The sequence below is a fragment of the Drosophila yakuba genome, chromosome 3L, assembly GCF_016746365.2.
Source record: "Drosophila yakuba strain Tai18E2 chromosome 3L, Prin_Dyak_Tai18E2_2.1, whole genome shotgun sequence".
Lineage (NCBI taxonomy): Eukaryota > Metazoa > Arthropoda > Insecta > Diptera > Drosophilidae > Drosophila > Drosophila yakuba.
The window spans coordinates 12288002-12314700 of record NC_052529.2 but is presented as its reverse complement, the minus strand read 5'-3'; the positions used below and the strand labels follow the sequence as shown (position 1 = coordinate 12314700).

Below are 26699 nucleotides of genomic sequence, written 5' to 3'. Positions count from 1 at the left end.
AAAGAAAAAGCAAATATTATAATTTAAATTTGGAAATTTGTAGCTACAGGGAATGTTTATGTAAATGTTTAGTAAATTAAATAAGTGTATTATAAGTCCTTGAATTATCCGAAATCAATTTAGTATTTAGATTTATCAGTCACTTTTCAACCGTATTAAATACTAATAGATTTTTTGTATTTAAACAAAATATTTAAATGAGACACACATTAACTAATGACTACCTCATTGCCCAGCTCCAAAAAACTCACTTATTTTAAGCAGCGCTTTAATGAGATGCTGAGTATTCCACAACGCAAGCATAAATGATTTAAACATTACAGTTTATTACGAGTTAATGTTTACAAAACTTAAGTCTAAGGTACACGAATAAAAAGCTCTGCTTGTGCCAAGCATTTAAAATCACAATGTGCAATGGCGAGGATATCCAGGGGGTTCCCCTCGCACTGGCGGGCCTCTTTGGACGGATGGGGGATACGGATACGGAAACGGCTACGAGTACGGTTACGGATACGGATACGGGATACGGGGTACGATACGGTTGACAGTCGCTGTGCGAGGTGCTGCATAATTGATGAGTAAGGGTTCCGTGCCAGCTGAAGCTCCGCCCATTTCGGTTTTAATAATTTCGCCCACCGTCCGCTGTTTGCTGTTTGCTTGCCCTGATATATATATATATATATATATATATATACGAGTAAGTGTGTGTGAATGGATGTCCTGATGGCAGGAGAGTCCTTGCCGACGGAAATTACCGGGACTCGTGTTTGAACAACAAACAGCGACGGCGAACAAGAGCGGAAAATGTAAATTACAGCGCTTAATTGGACGCCTAAGCGCTTGCTAGGCATTTAACGATTTAACCTTCGATTTACCACCGCAGAACTCTAATTAAAAACCCCTGAAAACGGAGGTCCTTGACAATGCGACGAGGACAACAAGGGGCAACAGCACTGCTGCGGCTTGGGGCCTCCACCTGCCAGCGGCATTTTCCGCATCGACGAACGGAATCGAGCCCATGTTGTGAATGGGAACATCTATGTAGTTCTTGTACAAGGTGCGATCGTTCAGCGGCTGGATGGGTCGGAAATTGTTCTTCAGATGATCATCGTTGGCTGTCAGCAGACGGAAGGCATTTAACTGCGAAAAAGTATTAAATATCGAATTAATAACCAGATATTTCCTTACTACATATATAGCTTATATTCTATATAGCTAAATCTATATATCTCTAAAACAAATATTCACCTGCTTCTCCGTAATGTCAATGGGCGTGGTGAAATCAATCCAGGTGACTTCCTCACTGCAAGGTGGAGTGGTCAGCGAACCAGTGTAGCTAAAGTAGCTTCCCAAGTACTTCGAGATGTACTCGTCCAGTGGCAGTGGGTTGGTCATGTTTACGCTCTTGCCCTTGCGGTCAATTTGGGCGAGCAGGTTGGTGAAGCCCTCATAGCCACCAGTTGATTTGACGCCAACCTAATGGAATATATATAAAGTTAGAATCTAGTTCTATAAACTGCAAGCTCAGTTCGCACCTGAAAGAAGAAGGCCATCACGGCGATGCCATGATCCTTGTCCAGGGCGCTGGCAAAGTCCGGATACTCGAGATTCCTCAATACCACGTGCAGCTCGGCGGGATAGGCACGGTTATTGATCAGATCCTCGCTGCCAATCGTGTCGTTCTCGCCCCAGTGGAAGTGGAACTGCTCGAACTGGTAGCCCAAGGGAGTCTTCTCCGCCAGAGGACCACCACGCACACTGGGGATCTCGTCCTCGTTGTAAGTCATCTTCACCAGCACCGTGTGACCATTGTTCGTCATTTGCAGGTTCTGGGGCACCACCTTGAAGTTTAATAATGTCAGCGGGGGAAACTTCTTCTCCACGGCGCTGACCAGGTCGATGTTAATGGGACTCTGGTGCTTTCCACTGCAGCGGGCGAAATCCTCGCTCCAGTGCTCTGGTCCATGTCTGCCCTCGTAGCCAAAATCTTGGGCCAAGACCAGTGAAGCTAAGAAATATGTAAATTATAAAATTTAATTCATATGTCATATAACCGCGCCAAACTTGATTCTTCAAGGGGGGCAAACAAACAGAGACAGAGTTAATCGACTTAGCCAGGTGCTAATTAAATGATAATGTCGGTGACATTTCGTGACATCGAGTGGGTGTGTAATCAGTGATACCTGTTTAGGCAATCTATCAGCTATTTTGGTCGCAGCGAAATCTATAAATATGCGAATTGGATGTCCGATTCATTTTGCACATTTCATATTCATTGGCAAGCAGTTCAGACAGTTCTTAAATCAATACAGCCTCACTATAATTGCCCATTCAATTAGCAATAATCGGGTAGCAATTAAGCGTGTAAAGTTTATTTCAGTTTGCATAGAAAAGGGCACAGCAGCCAGTTAAAAATACAATCTGTAATTTGTTACATAACTGGCCAATTTGTGGGCCACCAAAAATGATAGCAAATTTAGCAGAACACCTATACGCAATTATCTCTCATTAACAAGTTGCCAAATTTACGTTAATTACGAAATAATTTCTATTAGCAGCGTTTTTAGTGTGGCGTTCCCAACTAAACTCACAGCGTTGTTAAGCAAAGTGAATCTTAATAGGATAATTAAAAATCCAATCGAAAAAAATTCCCTTTTATTAGGCATTGTGATTGCTTAACGACAGGTATCATGTGGTCTGCTCATGTCTCATTCTGGCGATCATCGTGGACAATGGTGACGAATGCTCAAGAAACCCGTATGGCAGGTGGAAGGTTGAAGATCAGTCACGTGACCAACTCGTAAGCAGCTACAAATAGGTATCAAAATTCTACTCAAGAACTACTCTTGATCTCTGAAGATAGTGACATCGTAAAAACATAATTCTCTGATTTCCTTAGGATTTGTTTTTTAGTGATTTATAACCAAGATAATGGAGCTGTTATGAAATGATAGTGGTTTTTTAATCATTTGTGTCGATTTTATAACTAGTGATGGTTTTTATTTATATCTATTTGCAGAGAATAGTAGTCACTACTTAGAAAGGAAATATAAATCATTAGTTACTGTTGTTTATCTAAATCTTATTCCTTTCTATTTAATTATTGTTCTATCTATTTTGTTTTAAAGTTGAAACCCATATAATTGCTTGATGTAAAGGTTGCCTTTTGGTTTCTCTCCACGTAAAGTTGACGAAATAAAACAAAAAAAACATTTGAAAAGGGGGTTTGATCAAATAAGAGCGTTTTAATTTCCTTAAAGTGCAACAAAGTCCTGGCAATTGTTTAAATATTTGCAGCACTTAGTCAAGTAAACACTTTGCCGCCGAGATGATAGCACACAAAGAGCTTAATTGCAATCCCCGTATCTTGATTAACGCACTTTTGTCAACAGTTGCCCATTATCGGGTTACACCTTTGTATATCTGTATATACATAAAGACATATAACATATAGCATATAGTGTAGCTCACCACAAATCAAGATCGGAGCAATGACAATTGCGAACGGGGTGTTGCGACACCTCCTCATGGTTTCACTTTGCCTCGGACTCACACCACACAGACTTTCCCGGAACACACTTGCCCTTATCTGAATTGGGAATTACTGGGCACTGTCACCAGTCGCGACTAATTTACGAACTGTTACTATTCGCGGCACTGGGGCACACAAATCTAGTGGCTTTCGAAAGTTATTTAAGCTATTTAGCTTTTCCGACTCAAAACCGAAACCCAATGACAGTGGAACACTGTCTTACTCTCCGATTTCCGAATTCCGAGTACCGAGTACCGAGCTCACCCGCCGAACGCGGTCACACAACTGCGGTTAGGGAAGCGGCGACACCGCCACTTATATAGCCTCGTCGAGGGTTTGTGGTGCTTCTGTGTTATTTTCCGTTTTTTTTTTTATTTTTGTAGCTGCCAATCGAGTTGGAGCCCAGTGGTCGGAACTTTCCTATCCACTAGCGAGCTGGAGAAGCGACCAATTTGGGCGCCAAGCCAAGACACCAAAACGCCAGCCACATTCCGGTGTCGATGGGAATTTAAAAGGTTAACCATCCGGATGACTTCAGGTTGCCCTAACCTTGCCATTCAATCGCGATATTTGGGTTACTTGACTTGCTTGTGAAAATATTCCACTCAACTGGATTCTAGAAAGGGTACAGCACTGTTTTGAGTGAAATCTTACCTCAAAAATCGCCCAGTAATGAGTTTTTACTATCCATGTCTTATAATAACAAACTGTTTATTGTTTATTGCTGCACTGTTTAATTAACAGTACTGCAAATTAATAGTGTCTGAGTTGCCTCTTAAGTGCTTCACTTAAACTATAAACTTACAACTATAAAGTTTTCCAGCGCTATAAAATTAAAAGCGCTATTGCTGTCATTAAAAAAATCATTGGGTATAATACGCTTCTACCTATTTACTAAAATAATTTATATGTATATCTTATAGTACATTGTAATCATAGGTCATTGACATTTTTTTAGGTTTTTATAATGTTTGTCAAATTTCTTAAAGCTGTTTCTAGTGGGCTATCCGCAGGTGTACTACTACACTATCGCCGTAAGCTTTTGAAGTTTCCGTTAGTTTAGTTCAACCTTATGTCACAGTGTCTCTTTGATAGCTTCTATATGCCGGTGAATCTGAAACCTGAGGTATCACAGGGTATGCACGATTCGGGAGCATGATTCGAAGAACAGCGGTTCATTTATAGCCGAATGACTAATACTGTGCGTGCCGGACTTAACCGTCGATGAGTAACTGCCGAATTAGATGACTGCGATAAAGATGGTAATCGGTAATCCAATGCGGGGAAGACCGAATGACGAGAGTGGAAAGTCAATTTTCGATTGTTCGAGTGACTCTTCGAGTCGAAGGCACTCGAATGGGAGACTTGAGTCTTGACTTGAGGAGGTTACAAAACCACGAAACCTCCACCTCCAGATGATCGACAGTTCAGAGGAGTATTGTTCATATGGGGACCGGTGAAAAGTGAAATGTGAGGGTTTGTAGGGCTTATCTCCATATCTGTGCGATACTTAGGCTGATTGCTTTGCTGTTTATCTTTGCATCACATGTCGCAGCCACAAATCGCAGGGCAATGCAAATGCACCGGGCACATTAAATGCCATTACTATTGCATGCTAATCGCATTGGGCAGCCTGTGTGTGCGTAACCATTTCCCCAGACATCGATACCCATCGCTTTTCACTCGAATACCTCAAACGGATCAATAGTTGTCACTACTAACAGATTAACGCAACGCTATTACATTAATTTGGGTTCGAAAAACAAACAGAATTGGCTCTTTCCGGTTTTTAAGCTTGTCTAAATGTGCTCAGATCTCAGCTAATTCGATGGGCAAACCCGTCTAGTCAATCAGATTCGGTCTTAACAAAGGAATTCTTTATGTCTTTATGTCATGTTAATAATATTCAAATTATTTGCACATTTAATGCGTCATTTCGTTTCACTTAACTGGTGATAACATCAAAGGAAATGATAACAGTTTTTTGTTTAAACAATTAGTTATGTTATGTATGGGGAAATAATGGGGATTTAATTGAATGCAAAAAGTGTAATACAATTAAGAATTGTCAGTTAATGAATGCAGTGCAATGCCATGCGAATAGATCAATAAAACAATTAATTAACCCTAGCAAGCAGATAATCCAACAGAATATTAATACGCAGTGCGACTGCTACTTATTTTCTACACTTTTTTGGTAGCTTTTTTTTTTTTGACCACTGAATGACTGACTGACTCATCCCGCAAAGTTTGGCTTTGGCAATGGAAATTTTTCACCTCGGCTTTGGCTGGGCTGTTAAGCATTTTGCATTGTCGTTCAGCTGGGCAAACCAAAACGAGGCTCGAGCAACCAGGTGAGGCGTGTATTAAAACGACCTCCGTGATATGTCAAGCGGGCACATAAATGTCTGGTTCCACGAGCAGCAGTCTCAAATCTGAAATCTAAAATCTGGAAAACTTGCGCATAGAACACTTACGCTTACACTACACTTACACTTACGCTTATGGGTATGTCCATGTCCGCTTTATAATAGACTCTTTTGTATTCCCATTTTTTGTAGCAGTCACTAATTACTCTGCTCGGGTTTTTGGCGGAGCAAAGGGGCATCAGCATCTGAAACGGAGAAATAGTAAGTGCTTTTTGCTTTGCTTTGCTTTGCGTTGAATTGCAAAACTGAAAGATATACAAATATATGTTTATTTGTGAGTACCAGCAGCCGGCGGCGAATGCGTAAATGTCGTATAATTTAGTGCCACAAAGCAAAACTTTTAATATCCAACCCGGAAAGTCAGCCTGCAAAGTTCGGTGGGTTGCACATGCCCTATGTAAAAGGAAATGTCTGCGTCTAAAGGCGTTTCTATTTCCCCTCTTTTGGCGGAATGTCACAAATGTTATCTTGTTTTTAAAGCGGTCATAGTAAAAGAATAGTAAACGAATATTGCACTTGCACATATACATATGTGTGCATTTTTTAAAAGGACCTATGCTTCTCATATTCTATCATAAAAATCATTTTAAACGTGCAAGAGTATCGAAATATGCCTTTGACAAGTAGCAAAGTCGAGCCCTCCATTTTAGCCAAGTTAATACAACAAAAAAAGCTACACAAATTAACAAATCGGCAGCATTCTAAAGGTACCCCCGGAGCATTATCCGTAATTGTGGCCATGTCCGCCGTAGGTCAGACTACTTAAAATCACAACGGTTGTTGGACGGGTCAAAAAGCTGGCTGCAAACAGTCAAGCCATCAGTAGTCACATCAATAATCATTAGACTTGGACTCGTTGCCAGTTGCCAGGGGGAAGGGGAAGGGCAAATGGAACGGAGTAGGGTGGGGGAAATTGTATTTATTTTTAATTAAAGTGCAACTGCCGACCAACTGCGGCGGGCTTTGCTCAATTTACGGGGTTTGCTCTCAAATACTCGTAGTTCATGACGATGGCAAACCAGAAACCAGAAAACCAGAAAAATGCCGCCAGTTTGTCATCGCCGCTCGAACTCAACAATTTTGTACCGCAGTCAAGCGCATAAATTCCTCGAAAAACAATAAGCCAAGGTGTTTATGGGTTTAATAATACTGTGTAATTATTATTTGTGATTTTTGTGTGGGAAATCTACCATTAAAGTAATGGTCACAGTTTTTTGTTTAATAGTATATTAGTTCCAATAATTTTATGAAGGATGTTATTGTTAACTAACTCTTAAGCTTAGAGTGAACTAGCAAAATGTAATATTAGTTGTGATTGTCACTGAAATTACATGCCATAATTATAAGTCAGCAAAATAGAAAAGCTTTAATCAAAATTTCTCACAAGTTAACCTTGTAATGGTGTTACGCCTAACTGATACCCCTTATGTTACCATAGCCAGGCCTAAATTCCTTTTCCTGGCACCACATCATCAAAATGGCATTCGGTCATATTAAAATAGAATCGGCAATCTATAGGGCTGCGGCTCTTTTGACACGCACACGTGATGCTCAGCAGCCCATATGGATTTATCAATGAACACCACCACCCACCACCCACTTGGTGGCTCACCCACCTGACCCACCCACAACCAGTGGCCAGCACCAGCCGAGAACTCGCCGAAGCCAATGAATGGCCGGCAAAACCAGGAACAGCCACTATCATCTCGGGAGCGTTCTTCGTCTGCCGAGTTCAAGAACAACATACACAAGTGGCCGTAATGAAATGTGAATAGCCTTGGCAAAGCCAACTTATGATGCTGGGTATCGTGAAAAACCGCATAGTGCACTACGTTTAAGAGCGGGCCAGAAAGGACCAGCTCTTTGGCTTCGCTGCTCGCTCGGTGGCGCTCTCTTTGGCATCCTCGGCTCGGAAAAAGGATGCCGACAAGCAACAATTTTCATTGATAAAAACACCAGCTGCTGGGTCTTGAAACTCAGTCGCACGCGAGTCCTCAGTCAGTCAGTTTCGAGCTCTGGGATGCCACGGATGCCTTAAGTCCCCGAGCTGTTTGGCGGTTTTATCAAAAGTCGCGTATACGCCGCGTGGTACCAAGTAATAACTTGACCAAAGCCACTAAGTCGTCAAAGGAACGGCTTAAGACGCTGCTAACATCTTTACGTATTTTTAACTTTTCCGGATAATCGGCGGAAATTGAGCTAAAGTTTTGTGTCCGGTTGGCGCCAGTTGGTGGCCATTGGTGCTGTCCAAGTTTCAGCACCGAACGATGACAAACTGAAAAGTAAACTTTGTAAAGATTCAGCTGCTTACAAAAATTCAAGTGTATCTGTGAAGAATAAAAATTTTTGAATCCAAAAAGGACAGAGTTCTGTGGAAAAGTTGCAGTTGCAATGCAACGCACAATGGAAAATCAGCAAAGTGACCTCCAAGTGTACGAAAACAGAAAATAACTCAATAATCATCGCTGCAGGTGAGCAGAGCCACTTTTTACAAACACTTTTTACCATACTTCTGTAAACGATTTGTGCCCTTTGGCAATTCCTGTTTGACTTGGAATATGATGAACTTTATTTACTCGGCAACAAAGCGATTGTTTATTCTTGCCACAACATCGGGAATCAATCAGCCAACTCAGCGACTATTTACTCACAATGTGTATTGATTAATCTGACTTGATGAGAGTTGTAAATTAAAATTTCTTTTGCCAGCGATTCACAAAGTAACGATCTATCAAAAGCAGCGCACACACTAAGTTTTATCAGTGAAGCGTACTAAAGTTTTCTATAGTTTTCAACTTTAATATTAAATAAATTTAAATCGCTATAAATAAAATATCTTGTATTGTAATTTCTTTGAAAGAGATTTCCTCAAAATTACCATTTACACTTTCTTAGAGATTCAGGCTCATCCCTTTATTGAAGCACTTTCCTTGTCACCTAGAAGACCAATTAAATATAAGTAATGCCTCGGTAATTGTTTGTAAGCGATAAGCCCAGATTTCTGTGTGCATATTTCGTTGTTAATTTGATTGAGGTCTGCTGAAGAGGGCCTTATTTTTATAAGCCAAAGAATAAATTCAAGCAAAACACTTGAGGGCGGCCTCAGTCGGCGATAAGCGGCTTTTGCTAATGGCAAATAAGTGGAATGCCTGGGAATTAGTGGACAAGTGGACTGGCTGCTCGCTGCTGGCTGCTCTCTTCCTGGCCAACCTGAGTCCTTTCGGCTGATTCGCTTTTGGCTCTGTATGGCCCAGCTTCTCAGCCTTTGTTAGGCTGACACACCTGAGTGGCGCTGTTCCATACAAGGCACTTTCCCAAACAAATGGAAGCCGGCATCTCGCATTTGGTTGCCCCAAAAGGTAACGTAGCCTTAAGCCCCATGAAGTGGTCTTCTTCTTCAGTGGACGTCAGCCGCATTTCTTGGGGGCGCTCTTCTCGAGCAGCTGACCTCCGAGATGGCCTCTTTGGATGTCTTGGAGATATGCAGCTCATCCCTGCCTCACCTCGTACTGCCATTCCATTTCATTTCCCTTGCCAACATGCCCGTATGCAACATCCGTGAGTGCTCTTGACTGTTTTTGCCCACATTCCGGCCACTGCACCGACTGATGGTTGATGGAGAACCGTTCTCCTCCGGTTTGTGTTCGTCTTGGTGTTGGTAATGGTCTTGGTCTTGGTCCTGGTCACAATGGGAATTCGCTGCGTAAAGGCGCCGTGGCTTTGGCTTTATTCAGGCCAGATTGGATACTTGACATGCTCTAATGCGGCACAGATCTCAGTTTGTGCAACGTGCAACGTCCCTATCTCAGTTACATGCATTAGCATTCATCGCCGCTACACAGAGCAAAAAAAAGTACTACTAATTGGTAGGTCTCTGAACTTAGTGCTGTAATATGATATACCTGCGAATAAATGCATTTTAGCAATGATACTATATAGTATTTATTGCTATTTAAATATTATAACACACTGTTGGAACATAACATGTGGTATATATTTACAAATAACTCAGAATTACACATTAATAAAGTCAATTTTGTGTTTATCCATCTGACGTGTTGGCTGATATCATAAATTCAATTTCGAGAATGACAGGTCATTAAAATGTTTTCAGTTACACTGTTAAACATTTAGGTAACAAAAAATAATATAATAGTATAGTAAGATTAAGAATTTGCTATAAGCTGGTATCCAATGTATTGTGAAGAAACTAATATTCTTGTTTTTAATTTTAACAAACGGCGTGGTGTTTTTGATTACCCATCGAAAATCGCCGAGTTTTGCAATCCTTCAAATTGAAATGTCCTTTGGGATTTCTGAAATTTTCAAAACGCCCCCCTTTTTGCTTCCTGCATGTTTAGGCTGTGAAGAGCCTGTTGATGATGGCGGCCTGGTGGAACTTTCTGTTTTGTCACAGCCTTGGGCCGCTGGCTCTACATTTGGTGGGAAAACGAGACCAGCCGAGCACGTGCGGTGCACGGGGAGAGGGGTGAGAGTGAAGGGGTGAAGGGGTGAAGGGGTTGTGGGGTGGACTAAGGACTAAGGATGTGGCAGGACGAAAGCGCTGAGTGCAGATGAGGACTGCAATAAACTGGCGTACATAAGTGAAAATTGTGAAATGAAAACTTGCGCGAGCATAAATCAATACACCCAGGGGGGTCATGGACTCCCATGGCAGGCAGAAAAAAAAAAATAAATATCAGCTGGGAAATGTGTTCCCTACTCAAGTTTAGCTGCTCTTAAAGCCCGGATATCGAGCACTTCTACTTCGTGCTCCCAAATCAGCTGCGAAATGTAACCCCTTCCGCTGGCGTTATCCTTTGAATGCTGGACACATTACCCATCTGATCAGGACACATGTGACGATTGCTGGCGTGGATTGGCTTTATTGAACCAACTCGGGAAAATTTGAATATAAAAGAACTCGACTTTGATTGCTAATGCCAGAGCATTATGTACGTGATTTCGTGACTTTGCGACATTTCTTTTTAACGAAACAAATTTTTGTATTAAATACATTTAAAATAGCACATAGAACACCATTTTGGTTTCTTCATCGATTTGAGGTCTTTAAACTTGCGAACTTACCAATTCCCCTAGACCTTAGTAAACCCATAGTAAGTTCCATATATGTATGTATGTATATAGTTCTACTCTTTTTTACCCGAGTATGAAATATTATATATAATAAAATAGCTTACACCTAATTAAATGCACTTGCTGTAAAAGTTTCAGCTTTCAGCTTGTCTGGAGTTTATTATATAAAAATTCAGAGAACACGGGCCCAAAAATGGAACTATTTAAAGCCCAAATGGTGAACTATTTTTCATGCATGTTTCGTTTCATTTAAATTATGCAGCAGACTCTCGTTTCTCAGCCGACTAAAAGCTGCAAATCTCGCAATGTGATTATTGTGGCAGCTTCTTCCGGCAAATTAAAAACCCGCTTAAATTGAAACTTGATTTTAATAAATTGTTTTCATGCTCTTTCTACTATAGTTGTTAGCGTTTTCCCGCCATTTCACCAAGTGGCTGGATAATTGTATCCGCGCAATCATCCCGCGGCTTCAATTGCCGCAGGCTAAAAACCAAACAGCAACGAACAGAACTGAGCACTTTAAGCCATTTGCAGTCGTAATTAAATTTTGAGAGCGGATGAAATTGTGGCGGCTAAATAAAAAGAACGAAATGCATTTGTGCAGCCAGCCAAAAGGCAAAAAATGCAAAATAGCGAAATAGCGAAAAATCGCGCATATCCGCTTTGTAAAACTACGAGTCTAAGTGATGGGTTCCGTTTTTGTTTAGTGGTGCTCAGTAGTGAATGGCCTTGTCGCATTTGGGGCTGATGTTGGGTGTAATGGGTATGTGGGATGGTATATATAGGATATATGGGGTGTTTGAATCGCAGAAGTCGGCCCATGGCCGTTAAGAGGACCTGGCCTAATCGAATGAATGTAGAATGGGCACAAACAAGTCACGCCTGCCTGCGCATTTCATCAAAGAACGGCGAACAAGAGGCTTCCTAACAGCTCGCTCTCTGCTCAGCTGGGTCCTTTGAAGATCCTGAATGACACTCAATTGGCCTAATCGGTTTCTAAAAGGCATAGCACGAGCATGAATGCCATACGCTACGCTAATTTCGAATATAACAAAAAAGAGAAATGCGTTTGATATCCTAATTGTATTTACCATTGGAAAGTTTTTTGTTTATCATAAGTTTGAACCTTTCTAAATATAGTAGTACATCAATTGCACAGCAAATGGTCAAAACATCTCCACATTCAACAGGTTGTGCTCCAGTTGGCCAGTTACTTAATCAATCCATTGGTGTTGAAAGTGAGTACTCAAAGTAGTATTCAAATACTCACGAGTGGCTCTACAGCGAATAAGAGGATTTATTTCCAGATATTGTTGGTAATTTGTGGTTTAAATAACGCACTGTTAAGGTAGTAACTTAAATATGCAAACAAACATGAAAATGAAATGAAAGAATACACAAAACAATTTTCTAATGAAAATTTAAATTGTGAATTTAAAAGAGGAAGGAAAGGGATTTTACTGAATAAAAATAACTACGAAATTATACATGCTTGCCATCTATCTAAAGCCAAAAGCAAATGTGTTAATTAAATGTGTGTAACTTGTGGAATTTAGTAATAGCACAACTAATCAAATAAGTCTTGTAATATGATACCAGAATGATAGTAAGCAGCATACCAAATATGCGTGTTATTAAAATCATAATTACGGCCATTCGGTTTGACGTTTCATGTCCTGGCCTTTGTTGATTTGAATCCCGACAAAGGACTGGTAACCTGGCACTTGTAACGAGCATCGAAGGCATCCTGTGACCATTTCAAATAAGCTGACACAACTGTGTAAGCCCTTTGGCTTCCAAAAAAGCTGACAAACTTGCACCGGAAAGGAAGCAATGTGCTATTTGCATGATTTATTGGCATTGGCCCCCAATTGAGAATGTGCCTGTTATTCGATTTTCGACGAAATTTCATCGGCATTCAGTTGGAATGAAAGCCAAAACAAAGAGCAACCTGCTCCCTTTGTGGAAAGCCCCAGAGAAAAGACAATTTTCAATTGGCCAATTAGTGCTATTTAAATGGCAAGTTACGCCGTTTTCAAAGCGCCAACTATTTTGTTTTGAAGTTCCGCGAGTTGTAAATGTAATAAGCAAATTTCCCCGAGCCGCCATAGGTCACCCATACACCGAGTTCCTTTCCAGCTGCTCAAGTTCTGCTCCTTGGCAGCTGCACTTCTTGTTGCTGTTTGCTGGAAAGTTTCTGGCCAAGAATTTGTCTTTGGCCAAGTGCTGCTCACGCTCGGATTCTTTGGGCAAAAGTTGGTGTTTGAGTTTCGCAGCGGGTAAGCACTTGCGGCAGGTCTTCAGATTCTGCCTGGCTGGCGGGCTCACGTGGCCGCCTTCTAGTTATTTAATAAGCAATTAAGTTCCCTAATTAAATACATTCTCCCAGAGATTTACATAATAAGTAATCTGCCCCGAGCTTCTTCCTCCACTGCGGCGTCAATTCAATTTGCAGACCGATTGCATTTCCGAAACTTGATTCGGTTTGCTTCTGCTTGCTGGTTGTTAACAAATCATGATGGCTAAAATGGTCAGTTTTGTGCATTGAACTTGGTATACACTAGAGATTAAAGAATCCCCAAGCTGTGGAAATATTTCTTTATCTCATACTGAGGACAGTACACACCTCTTTATACAAGTTATTTCGAATTATAAATAATCTAGTCCCAGACTTTAACTTAAATTATATAAAAGTTCAAACAGCTCACTTGGCATCAAGGAATCCAATTTTCAGCAATTTTAAATATCCTCACATGGGAAGGGGAATCTGATTTCCTAGAATTAAAAAGGAATTGAAATTTTACATTTCCACGTGCTCTTGTGTGATATGGTGACTGTATTTATGAAATTGCCTCTTACGTAATTTCCATTACCTAAAATTGATTTTCTATGGCTGTATTTGGGCGATGTATGGGCGATGTATGGGCGATAATGCTAAAATATATAGGAAATGTATATTTAACTCATATTCAATCAATATGCTGTTGCTTCTAAGAAAATTCATTAGCTGTAGTTTAAAGAACGAAAAACCATTGCACATTAATGCTGCATTGAAATATGCAAGGCTGCCAAAGAATTCACACGCAACCACACTTGTTACATTTATCAGCAATTGAATTAATTTCAGTTTGTGGTTCAGCCGAGTTCGGTTGGCAAAATACATTATAAAGTTTAATAATCAGCAGAGAGCAGGGGCCAGAGAAAATATTAAGTTCGGCATTGTGTTAAACTTTAAGCGAATAGTTAACACAGTGTTATTGGTTTCCCGCTGCTTTTAATAACTTTTCCCCATCCCCGATGCCCACACAACCTGAGTTATTTTCCCCGATGGTCTGCAAAAAAAAAGTTTGGCTCAAGTTTATTGGTTTCACGCTGCTTTCATCAATTGCAGCTTTTGCGTGCTTCTCAAAAAAAAATTGCTACTCATTTATGGCATTTCTTAGTTACCAATAAATTCAAATTTAAGCTGGTTGAAAAATGGTTAGCCAAAACCCAAAACCCAACTTAAATTTATTACAAGAGGACAGCTCAAGCCGAAGGCGGTTAATTCATTAAGAGCAGCGATTAAGTCAACTGTCTTTTTATCTGTCCCACTTTTAGGGTCACCCGGTGGACAGCTAATTGCAGCTAACCCCATTGGCATTTAGCAAACGGAAAATGCTTCGTGACCGCTGCAACCACATTGCACCACCACCAGCATCAGAGCCACCACTACCACGGGAATCTGCACCGCTGAAGCTGAAGCTGAAACTGAATCAGAGTCTGCAACTGAAACTGAAGGCATCCCAGTGGCGGCGACACACGGAATCCTTGCCAAATGCGGCAGTCGAGGCGCTGGCAAGTAAATAAGCGTAATCCTTTGCGGGCACGTACCACCTCTACCAGCTCTACCGCCTTTGGTAGTTTGGAGTAGCTCGTAAATATTTGGCCGAGTCGCATCCAAAGCAGTCAGTCAGTCATGGAGGCCATCATCATGACGACCCTGCCCGCCCTGACAACGGATGCTGGTGACAGCAGCAGCTTTTGGCTAACCGGCGCCCTCTCGCTCTCCGAGATGTTGGCCAACTCGAGCCACGGCCATTCCACTGGGAGCACATCCTCGACGGCTGGCAGCTCGGCCACGGAATCCTCCACGGTGAATGTGGGCAAGGACCACGACGTAACCAAGCACGTGAATGACAGCGTTTCCACGGGTCTCAGGTAAGTGCTGTGTCTAGGCTCTTCCATTTCCAAGATAAACACACCATCATGCTCATGACACTTGGCTCAAGAAGTCATCGCGATAAGCTCGGCTTCATTTTCAGGGACCTGCATTCAACTAATGTGCTTAGCAATCCACTACATGACTTGTAGTGAAAGTAATCAGCTTACTTGGAACAGCAAAACAATCAATACAATCCATTGCAATACGCAGTAAAACTAAATAGAAGAGGATCTTAAGATTGAATACGCACAGAATAAAAAGAAACAGCTCTGAAGTAGTAAATAGATCTATTTATTTATATTAATTTAATACTTAATGAATAAAATTTAACATGAGTTACATTATTACAAGATGGAAGAATCAGATGACTTGAGCTTAAGTAAGTTATTATGATCATAGGTTGATACACTTTTATAAACAGCCCAAAGCAATCCATACAAAACTGATAGTTCATTGATATTTTAATTCAATTAGTGACAGAGTGGTAAATTGAAATATCTGATTTTCCCATTTTACAATTTCCCCAGCAATTACAGTAATTACCCCAGCTACATTCACTACAGGGACAAGTACGACCTGAGCTACATTGCCAAGGTGAATCCCTTTTGGCTGCAATTTGAGCCACCTAAGTCGAGCACCTTCCTCGTGATGGCCGCCCTGTATTTCCTGATTTCGGTGGTGGGATGTGTGGGCAATGCGTTCGTCATCTTTATGTTCGCCAACCGCAAATCTCTGCGGACTCCTGCCAATATCCTGGTGATGAATCTGGCCATCTGCGACTTTCTGATGCTCATCAAATGCCCGATTGCCATATACAATAACATCAAAGAGGGTCCGGCTCTGGGTGACATTGGTAAGTGTGTGGCTTACAAGTTGAAAACTTGGTTGAAAAACTTCCTAAATAAGTGCAATTTATTGGTCTGCATTTTACCCTAAATATCAATATAACAATAACAAAAGTATTCTTCATTAAACCTACCAAATTCAGAAGAGCTTTGACTGATTTTAGCTGTGTGTTGTAGAAATTCAATACCACATTTGTGCGATTTTCATAAATAACAGAAAGCAATCAAATGAATTTAAATTAAGCAATAAAAGTTCAATGTGTAACCTACACTTCTTACAAATATTCCTGAATGTAAAGGATATTAACATTTCAGCGAGCTTTTTGTTTGCCCTAAAACCACAACGTGAGGTTAATTAACAATCCCACCCACTTTCCGCCCACAGCCTGTCGCCTCTATGGATTCGTGGGTGGTCTAAGTGGCACCTGTGCCATCGGCACCCTCACCGCCATCGCCCTGGATCGCTACAATGTGGTGGTGCATCCACTGCAGCCGCTGCGACGCTGTTCCCGCCTGCGATCCTACCTAATCATCCTGCTGATCTGGTGCTACAGCTTCCTGTTCGCGGTGATGCCGGCCCTGGACATCGGACTATCTGTGTATGTTCCCGAGGGATTCCTCACCACCTGCAGCTTCGATTACCTGAACAAGGAGACGCCAGCCCGCATTTTCATGGCCCTGTTCTTTGTGGCAGCCTACTGCATCCCACTGACCTCCATTGTGTACTCCTACTTCTACATACTGAAGGTGGTCTTCACGGCGAGTCGCATTCAGTCGAACAAGGACAAGGCCAAGACGGAACAGAAGTTGGCCTTCATTGTGGCGGCGATTATTGGTTTGTGGTTTCTGGCCTGGTCACCGTACGCCATCGTTGCCATGATGGGTGTCTTTGGCCTGGAGAGGCACATAACGCCCCTGGGATCGATGATACCCGCGCTCTTCTGCAAGACAGCTGCCTGCGTGGATCCCTACTTGTATGCGGCCACCCATCCGCGGTTTCGCGTCGAGGTGAGAATGCTCTTCTACGGACGCGGAGTGCTGCGTAGAGTCTCCACCACCAGGTCATCGTACATGACCCGATCCCGGTCATCGTTCACCCATCGCTTGAGGACGAGCACCACTGGTGATGGTGGAATGGGTGATCACCGCATGGAGAACTACCTGATGAACAACAACCTGATGATGGTGCCCGAGGAGACGGAGGAGAACGAGGAGATCGTCGTGGTGGCCGAGATCAACAATTCGGTTAGCAGCGTCATGGAGCAGAGTAAGTTCTAAAGGATGTCATGTGCCATGAGGAATGCTATTATCGCAGTTAAGAGAGCTAAAAACCCATTCATAGTTCTGTAAATCTGTTTTAAACCTAGTAATATAACCATTTTTAATTAGTTTTAAGTTTAGAGCAGACATGTTTTATATAATTTGAAAATGAGTCAAACTTATGACCACGATGATAGGTAGATACTTCAAAAACTGTGCCGCACTGAAGGTGAAACTTGCATGGAAACTCGCCTGTTTAATTTCCATTTTTCCGAATGAAAACCTTTCCTACCACAATAAGTAGAGTATTCACTGTTAATTGAAATTGCATATCAATTGGGAGCTAGCTATAATCATAGATTGAATGCATCCACTCCAGTTTCATTGTCGGACTAATCTAATTTGTATGTAGAAATAATAGACCGAACTGAAATCAGCGAAAGCAGCTAAATAATCTCGCTGAGCAATGATATGTACTATATATGCCGATGGCATTGTCCGTCGCACTGAATGCAATGTCATTGATGGACCTACAATTGAAATGAAAATAATACCAATAATAATAATAAATAGAAATGAAGCAGGGAAACTGGCAAGGCACAACGACGACAGTGGTGATAGTAAACATATTTAATGAGCTTATGTGATGTTTAGACGAGCGGGGAGGAGTAGGCGATCGGACAGGGAATGGATTACTTAGTCGATATATACACATAAATGTATAAGGCATCCCAATGGAAGGCCCATTACAGAGGCAAGGCCGAAATTAGTACAAAGAAAGGGTGGCGTGGGTAGGGGCGAATTGGAAATTCAATAGGCAGATTATACATAAATTCAGGGAAAGTCACTTGGACCTAAGGTCAAGCCGTGTTATTGGATGTTAACAGGCAGATGTGCAGATTGTTTGCATTGTAGTTTAGTACTGGGATAAGTCACAATCACAGCAGCCTGCGGAGTTCTTGTATTTCTGAAATTGCTTTGTATTGTGATGGCCCTTCAAAGTTATTGACAAATTAAGCTAATTGCGTTTATGTCTCGATGTCTAATCCGGTGGTTCTCTCAGTATCTTATAGGTATTAAATAGATTGTATACAATGTCTACTCTAAAACCTAACTAAGCAAACGACTTTGATAAAGTCATCGAGTACTTGTACCTGTAAGTGAAGTAAGCGAAATAAGAACAAAGAACACGAACACGAAAGTGTTGCAAGTAACATTGCAAGTAAGCCAAAGCCAAATATATAACGAATTTATACTCTTGATACTTACTTAGCCGTATCGTTTTATATATGTATGTACATGTATATCGGGGATATCTGGCCACAATGGGTTGGCCATGGGCCATAGAACAATGGTAGCCCCAGATGAATAAGTCTTGGGCAGCAGGCAGCATTTTAATTACTAGAACACAAATTTAAGCCATTGTTGCGACAAACTTGTATATTTCCTTCACTACGTGAACGAACAATGGAACCGGCTATTTGTAATTGTGCTCAAATGAAATTGCAGAAAAATAGAAAAAAAAGAAAAATACTAAGACGACTCGTAGTGGGGATAAACAATGAGAAAGCGGGGGCAAAACCATTTAATTAGCATATTTAAAATGCACTTTGACATCAATTTTGTGTGTGTGTGCATTGTGTGTGTGTTTCACTTAAGCAGCTTGTATTCCAATTAGTTTAACTCAGTAATTGTTTGACATGAAGTACCTATTGTTTTTTGTTATGGCGGTAAATGTTAAAAACCCAAGCAACTCGAAATAAATGTGCAAAAACTTTAAAACCAAACTCTTTTAAAGCGAACACCAAAGCCAACAGGTGTTGATAGAAAATAGTTGTGACGGAGCGGTAATATAAAAAGTAAGTACATAAATATTGGGTTTGTATGAATGGAGGATCCACGTGAGTGCATTGCCATTTTTGCTGGCAGCTGATAATGCAATGAGCGGCCACGTTGCGTATACTTAATGTGCAACTGACGGGGAAGCCGCCTTTCCGCATTTCCCACTATTTTCAGCGCATCTTTTTGGCCAAGAGAGAGCGCAGTTGCGAGACAGAGAGAGAGAGAGAGAGAGAAAGCGAGGCAGCCGGCTACAGTGCGCGACATACGTGCAGCTGCAGGCGCTGTGGAAAAGTCTCGTCAGCTGAGAGCTTTCCCCCTATTTTCCTGTTGGGAAACATTGGCCAGACAACGACGCCGGCGCCGGCTGCAAAGACAAGAGTAAAATTTCACACGCAGCATAACAATAATTTCAGTCGCGTTTTTCACGACCTGCCCGCGGTTGTTGTTTCAACAAAGTTTTCCTTCTTCTTTTCTTCCAAACACATAAAAAATAACTCAAAAAATATATACATCAAATCGGTATTGTTTAAACAAAAGTGTGATAAACGTATACACATATCGTTGAAAGTGGTCCACTTGCTGGCTGGGAAATCGGTGTGGAAATCGGAAAAGCCGGCAGTGTAAAGGGATAACGAGTGCCAGCATCCCGGTGAACCAAGCCCAAGGAACTTTCAACATTAGGTTCGGTTCGCTTTTATGTACACATTCTAGCGCTTTGCCTAATTGTATTTCGATTTTTCACTTTTTTCCGCACCGGAAAGTGCTTTTAGTTCCGTTTTGCCATTGTATTCTGTGTTCTGTGTTCAATTGCATTTCCATCTATTCCATGTAATTCGGATTAAATCGGTGCATGTGTATTTGTATGTGTTCGCCTGATGGCCAAGTAAATATTGACTAAACAAACTGCATGCGGGCGTATGTATTGTTGCCTGCGATTTATCTCAGTGCACAGACACAGCCACCCACATCGTTTAGCAGGCAGCCTGGAGTCATGCACACTGTCAGGCTGAGATGCACTGCGAGAAATTGACAAGTAAAAACTAAAAATTATAAATTATCAGCGGGAAATGATAATAGAGGGCAGGACAAAACTAACTCTAATGATAAGTATTGCGAAAAAACAGCATCAAATTGCAAAGTATTTTCAAATGTTCTATTTATTTAAATAACTCATTTAACCTTTGCTTAAAAGCTTTGGAATATTCTCTTCTTAAAAATATATATCTAAATAAATATTCGACCTTAAAGTTAAAGTTCAGTGTTTAGTATTCAATTTTTGGTTATTATCAAAGATCTTTTTCTCGAAGTAATTACTTTTGTGTTCCTCAACTTGAACTATTTTGGAAGCAATACTAGTTCAATGACTTGTTTGGTTAGCCGTATATCTACTTTATTGATCTGAAATTTGTGTTTCTCTCCATGTAAACAATATCAAAATGCTCGTCGGTGCTCATGTGTCTATGTGTTTATGTATCCGCCTAGATACCAACCATTCCAGTTCGAGTGTTGCGTGTTTACGACATTCGACTGCCTTGCAAGCTCATCACTAGTTCGTTTATCACCGGCGATTGCAGCGGCTATTAGGGTCGTGTGCCTCAAATGTGTGCTCAAGTTTTGGGTGCCACAGTTCCACTTCCACTTCCAGGTCTACTCCCACTGCCACTTCCATGCCCCCCACAAACTTGGAGACTGGCAGACCAAGTGTCTGGCGTACTCCAACAAATGCCAACAACGAAAACATCAACAGCTGCAGCCCGAATGACAATTGAAAGGGACACAAATGAGCATGCAAAGAACGCCACTCGACTGCATAGACGCCTCTCTCCTGCCACAGTGGGTGGGGATTTCCCACCCATCCACACGTTTTCCTTGCCTTGCCTTGCCACCCAGACATTACTCATACGACGCGTTGCCCGTGCGACAAATACTTGCAAAACAATGCGGCTCAAGTGACGACGCGCCGCTGACTGTTGACAGCTTTAGCGTCACTCAGGCCGAGTTCTCTGGGTTTGCAGTTGAAATGGTTGTTGTTTCCACCGCCCGAGGTGTTGTTTACACACAGCCTTTGAGAGAAATGTGAGTTTGTGCACGCGATTTGAAAGGGGGCAACTATCCCGGATAATGCTCAGTCGGAATAGCAAGTGCCTGATTCGATGTCTTCGATATTCAGAAAGAAAAAGTGCTATTCCTACATCGGCTTGAACCCAAACAGGCAAGGAACTAGCAGCTTGGTAAAGAATGGTTTAAATAACTTGAAACGAAAGCAAAATCATAAATGGCACAGCAAAGTCAGCATATGAAATGTGCCTTAATTTATTCCCCCTCCGAATTCGATTAAAGTCAGAGTGAAAGTCTATAGTATAGTATTTTATTACATTTGGGGGGCTTTTGCCAACATGTAACATCTGAACAAACAGATTCACATCAATAAAATTCCCTTAAAATTAGTGCATACTGAACCATCAATTTATTTGCCATCGCATACATTACATTTTTGCGATTTGTCCTGTCCCGAACGAAATTGATATAATAGGAAATGAAAGTTGGCTGCTTCCGCATGAGTTCATACCTTTGACAAATCAAGGCACACTCACACGCATTTATTCACTTTTATTCAGAGGGTTTTCCTCACACATTTTGTGGGTCAATTCAGGAGTTGTGGAAGAAAGACCCGCATAAATTCAGACACAGCTGCTGAAAGTTTTGGCTATTATATATACGATATATTTTGTGAGTGCTCGCTCGTTCCATTCTCCATTTAGAATTCATTTCGAATGCTGCACTGATTCCACTCTTATGCTCAGACAAGTTTTCAATAAAACGCCACTGATTTCCACCGTGACGTCATTCGTAAATGGTTGCTTCCATTTGGCATTGTTTTGCCTCTATTGCATCTGGCTTACACGCGGTTTTTATAGGGCGCTGTGGCGCAACAAAAGGCGAAAGTCAGGAGTCGAAAAGCATCGGCAATCAAAACAAATCGAAATAGTTTTTCACTGGCAGCTGCGCATCGCAGGCAGCGATGTATTAATTAAGTTGAGGAACCACCGCGCACGGTACTCGAGTTCTACTTTTCCTACGAGTGCCCTACACACACAGGGTTCTATTATTTTGAGGCACATCTAGAGATTTCGCAGGCTTATAGCTAATCACTAGAATAGTACCACCCATGAACATCATGCTAGTAGCTTACTAAGTTTGTACGTTACAGGACTAAGTTTCAAATTAAATTTAGAATTTTATACACATTTTTGTTTTGGTGTACTTCCTAAGCCATTCAAGTCTGTCCTAATGCTATAATAGCAAAATATGTATATCTAAAGTTCCTACTTTTCGAACAAGCCATAAAAACAGTTTAATGTATGTACATACATATGTATATAAATAATCCAGATTCTTTAGAAAATACTCATATACTGTATTAGGCTTTATTTTGTATAAATGAAAACGTAACGTTAACAGGATTTTAGGACTGGTACTCCTTGTTCTTCATTTATTTAACATTATTTAACTTTAAATATTTTACTGATAGGGTATTTTGTAGCTTCGGATATATGAGCTGCCCCTATTTTCATTAGCACCCATGTCTGTGGGCTCAATTGCAGTTGCCCAACGGTATGTCCAAACCATACCCATGCCCCGTGCCATTCCCAGTCCCAACTCCCATTCAGATTCCCATTGAGGAGCTGGCTGGCTGGCTGGTTGGCTGGCTCATCGTGTCCGTACTAATGACCGCTCGCTTTGGCTTTTGATTTTTTGGCAGCCACACTGCTGCTGCTTGGAATGCCATTCACCGTGCGTAGATGCGCTCCTTGGCCCCCTGTTGGTGCACATGAATTTATAATTGCATCATTTTTGGGCACACCAATGTAGCCGAGGATGGCATTCAGTCGGTCACTCGACTGCACTTGCACTCGCTTGCGTATTCACATTCGTATTCACATTCGCATTCACAGTTGTATGCAAATTGTGAAGGCGAGTCCGCGAAAAGCCGTGTGCCAATGCGGCAACTGGCAACTGGCAGGCCTTCTCAGGAAAAATGTGGGGGGAAAATGGAAAAAGGCACACCGATGCACTGGGCGGCATATATTTCGTGCTGGGCGCCCCTTTTTGTTTATTTTCATAACTATGCAAAACAGAAATAACACACTGGCCAAAAGCGAAATATTGAAATATTTACAAATAAATACAAACAATTCTTCGTTCTCTCGCAGATTATCAATTTAAAGCGCATTCTTCGTTATTTAAACTGACTGACATTTAAAAGTCACTTGATGTGTTTGTTTTCCAACTATTTTCTTGGCTTCTTAATCATCTATGTGTGTTCATTGATGTTATTAAATCCAACATTTATTATTGTACGTCTACAAATTATATGGAAACTTAAATCCAATTCAAGTTGATTTTAAATGTATGCCTAGCGGCAATTTGAATAACTTAAAGCCAAATCAATTGAGCACATGTATCCCGAACAATGCATTGCAAACGGGAAAGCCCCGCGAATTCGAGTTTTCAATAGTGATAATTAGTCGCTTAATAATTATAATTAATTGTGCTATAATTGTAGCTATAGAAAAGAAGCTTGGAATTTTTTCCTGATACCCAACGGAAGTCGCAGTTCCAATTGAGATATTCAAGTAATTTTAGAACACACACACAAATTGTATATGCAGAAATATTAAGATGCCTTTTTTAAATGCCTGTAAATGTTGCACTAATTCTGTGTATTTTTGCTTGGAGCTTCCCATTTTATTATATAATTTTCCTCATTCACAAAAATAATTAACAAAATATGACTTACCTAGAAATTTATGAATCTAAACCAGAACGCTATGTCCGGCGAACTTTGAGGAGGGCTCAAAGGACTGATACGAATTCGGAAGCAACATATCATCAGCCAGTAAGCCAAAGCAGTATTTTTGCAAGATGTTCGACATCACCTGGCTGCCCACCGCCTGCGGATCGCTGGCACCCGCCCTCATACCGCCAGCCCACATCGTCATCCTGTGGTACTTCTGGGAGAACTACGCCCGCTACGTGGACAGGCACTTCTGCACCTGCTCCTGCTGGGACACCGTATTCAAGGGACCCTACGAGTCGGGCGTGGCCGCCTACAAGCACATGTACTTCAATGCCACGCCCAACAGCTTCAAGATGTGGATTCTCACCGTGTTCGCCGTGATTGCCCTGTACGAGTGCATCAAGAGGCTAATCGCCCTGATCCTCCAGCAGCGCGTGCGGTACTCGATGCTGCTCCTCTTCCTGCTCTCGATATTCTCGCACTACTACGCCTGGTGGGCGTACATCAACTACTACAACGATGACTACTACAATCAGTGGAACCACCAGCTCTTCTTCACGGTGAGTGCTGGGCTAGAACACTGAAAAAAAATCTCTTTCTATAATTTTAAAATTAAATACACAAATAACATTAGGTATTCCGTTCAAAACTCATGCTTCCAGGTTACGTATATTTTGAAATACATATTGTTTGTAATAGCTAAAATTCGTAGAACTTAGTATTATGGTATACATTTTTGACCACATGGTAGAAAAAGATAAATAATATTTTCCAAATTTTTCAACGTGCACAAGTTCAAATTGCAACTTACAAGTCAATGTCAAATATCGCAACTACGTGCCGTCATATGTTTGTGCCCTAAGCCATAACTGGCCATCCATAATTTATTGGGAAAGTTCGTCCTGCGCGAGTGCGCTCAAAACTTGCACAATATGCGCTCAAATTCGAACACTTTCCCGCACAATTTTCGCACTTTTCCCGCCCTAGACCGCCCAGCATCCCCACCTCCAGGCCAATTCACCCGCCTCCAAGTCTAGATAGCCATATTCATGGAAATAGAAGTATGGCAGAGTAATAAGTTTCGAGAGCAAATCCATCCATTCGAGCAAAGTTTTAATGAGTGGCCTGCTCTAAAAGTGCGAAATTAAAACTGGCCAATAGCTAAAATTATACAGTCACGAGTTCGCAAAGAAAAATAATTATAATTATGTTTTTCATCTACCAGAAGCCGTAAATAACTTACTTTAATCAGTGTAATTAATTTATATCACATCATTAATTCATTATCATATATTCGGAAATAGCCAAAATCAAATTTAGTTTTTTAGCTACGATCTTTACCCCTCCATTTCTCCTAGGTAACCGAGCTGTTCTCCACGGTGCTAGTGATGCACCTGGCCAACACCACCAACGTGGTCACGCCAAAGAAAGTATTCTGCATCGTGGGCATCGCCCTGCTGCACATCCTGGCCAGCAGCTTTGACCAGTTCTTCATGAATGTGGTGCGCGGCGAGGGTTACGCCCACCAGATAGTGCGGGACATCGGCTTCATGGTGCCCGATCTCCTCCAGCTCTTCGTCCCGGTTTGGCTACTGCGACAGGCGCGTCGCGAGTGTTACACCACGCGACCCTTCCATCGAGATCGGAAACTGCATCGGGATATTGTGCTGATGCTGTGCCTGGTGTCGCTGCTCTTTGTCATCTGCACGGTTTTGTGAGAAAGGATCATGCTGGAGGTGTACGAGGAACGGTACGGAAAGGTCGTGCCCATGCAGGATGCGGGGATCCAGCTGCTGAATCGCTACCGGATGCTGGCCAGCGGAAATGTGCACAATTAGAGGTGAATGCTTTTGGTACTGAACATTGTGGGATTGTGGGTGGACAATAGCGGCACTTGCCCCAGCAGTAAGTGTGGAATATCCTGTATTCCTCTGTAGAATTTTGTATTTTCATTTAACGTTTGTGATAGTTTTTGTTTTTGTGTTGAGACACAGTGAGCTGACGACAACCATATCGATAAGCTTAATTATCAACCTACGATGGTACATAATCAATACAACAAACTGTAATCTTCCATTTAGAACCGTTGACCGATACCGATGTTAAGTGCATTATCATTAACCCATAGTTGAACTTAGGTACGATGTAGTCAAATCCATTCCTGGACATCCCGGGAACATACGAGTAGATGGGTGTAGCCCCAATAGTCACAACGATAAACAGTTATTACAGGCATGAACACATGTGTAGATTAGTTATGGAACAACGATGCGGATACTTAATATTGATAATGGATTGTGGATTAGGATGTGAAAGTGGAAGCGAAAGTGGATGTGGAGACCCACCCAGTGTTATACTACCTTAACAAGTTACATGTGACTTAGACTGTTGTTAGATAATAACAATATTATACATGTTCATCATGGCAAACCAAAATATTCCAGTACATCTAGTAGATAAACCACAAACAAATAACAAATACACAAAACCAAAATCGTAGTAATCAAAATTAGCGTTATACTATATTGTTACGATTAACTTGACAACAAGGAAATCAAAAACATGCAGATATTAATATTTGGAATAGCCTATACTTATACACACATATATATTTTAGTATACAAAATTATACTGAATAAACTTTAAGAGACTGAACATCCAGTAGTTTCCTTAGTGCCTTAGTGCCAAA

General features: G+C 41.4%; 3 protein-coding genes across 4 annotated transcripts; 2 read left to right on the top strand and 1 right to left on the bottom strand.

Moving 5' to 3' along the window:
* Nucleotides 1-306: 306 nt before the first annotated feature.
* LOC6533856 (carbonic anhydrase 2) lies at nt 307-3827 on the bottom strand. The gene is made up of 4 exons (XM_002094520.4): nt 3472-3827; nt 1536-2008; nt 1249-1476; nt 307-1140 (listed from the first exon to the last, which is right to left on the bottom strand). The coding sequence occupies exons 1-4, from the start codon at nt 3527-3529 to the stop codon at nt 892-894; spliced, it is 1008 nt and encodes a 335-aa protein (XP_002094556.1). The 5' UTR covers nt 3530-3827; the 3' UTR covers nt 307-891.
* A 3200-nt stretch (nt 3828-7027) lies between these two features.
* LOC6533854 (opsin, ultraviolet-sensitive) lies at nt 7028-19149 on the top strand. 2 transcript variants are annotated; one of them, XM_039373552.1, is made up of 4 exons: nt 7028-7089; nt 14659-15258; nt 15790-16115; nt 16493-19149. In XM_039373552.1, exons 2-4 carry the CDS (start codon nt 15017-15019, stop codon nt 17383-17385), a joined length of 1461 nt encoding a protein of 486 aa, XP_039229486.1. In that variant the 5' UTR covers nt 7028-7089; nt 14659-15016; the 3' UTR covers nt 17386-19149. The 2 variants fall into 2 exon arrangements, with proteins under 2 accessions (XP_039229486.1, XP_002094554.1); XM_002094518.3 differs by lacking the exon at nt 7028-7089 and adding an exon at nt 7926-8432.
* A 451-nt stretch (nt 19150-19600) lies between these two features.
* Nucleotides 19601-26665, top strand: LOC6533853. The gene is made up of 3 exons (XM_039373553.2): nt 19601-19890; nt 24036-24570; nt 25369-26665. Exons 2-3 carry the CDS (start codon nt 24136-24138, stop codon nt 25726-25728), a joined length of 795 nt encoding a protein of 264 aa, XP_039229487.1. The 5' UTR covers nt 19601-19890; nt 24036-24135; the 3' UTR covers nt 25729-26665.
* The last annotated feature ends 34 nt before the right edge of the window (nt 26666-26699 follow it).

Bases quoted from the DNA above. Each gene is read 5' to 3' on its own strand.
- LOC6533854 (XM_039373552.1), top strand. From the start codon at position 15,017: ATGGAGGCCATCATCATGACGACCCTGCCCGCCCTGACAACGGATGCT. The intron at 15,259-15,789 runs GTAAGTGCTGTG...CAATTTCCCCAG, and splicing joins AGCGTTTCCACGGGTCTCAG to CAATTACAGTAATTACCCCA. The intron at 16,116-16,492 runs GTAAGTGTGTGG...TTCCGCCCACAG, and splicing joins TCCGGCTCTGGGTGACATTG to CCTGTCGCCTCTATGGATTC.
- LOC6533856 (XM_002094520.4), bottom strand. From the start codon at position 3,529: ATGAGGAGGTGTCGCAACACCCCGTTCGCAATTGTCATTGCTCCGATC. The intron at 1,477-1,535 runs GTGCGAACTGAG...ATATTCCATTAG, and splicing joins TGATGGCCTTCTTCTTTCAG to GTTGGCGTCAAATCAACTGG. The intron at 1,141-1,248 runs GTGAATATTTGT...ACTTTTTCGCAG, and splicing joins TTGACATTACGGAGAAGCAG to TTAAATGCCTTCCGTCTGCT.
- LOC6533853 (XM_039373553.2), top strand. From the start codon at position 24,136: ATGTTCGACATCACCTGGCTGCCCACCGCCTGCGGATCGCTGGCACCC. The intron at 24,571-25,368 runs GTGAGTGCTGGG...CATTTCTCCTAG, and splicing joins ACCACCAGCTCTTCTTCACG to GTAACCGAGCTGTTCTCCAC.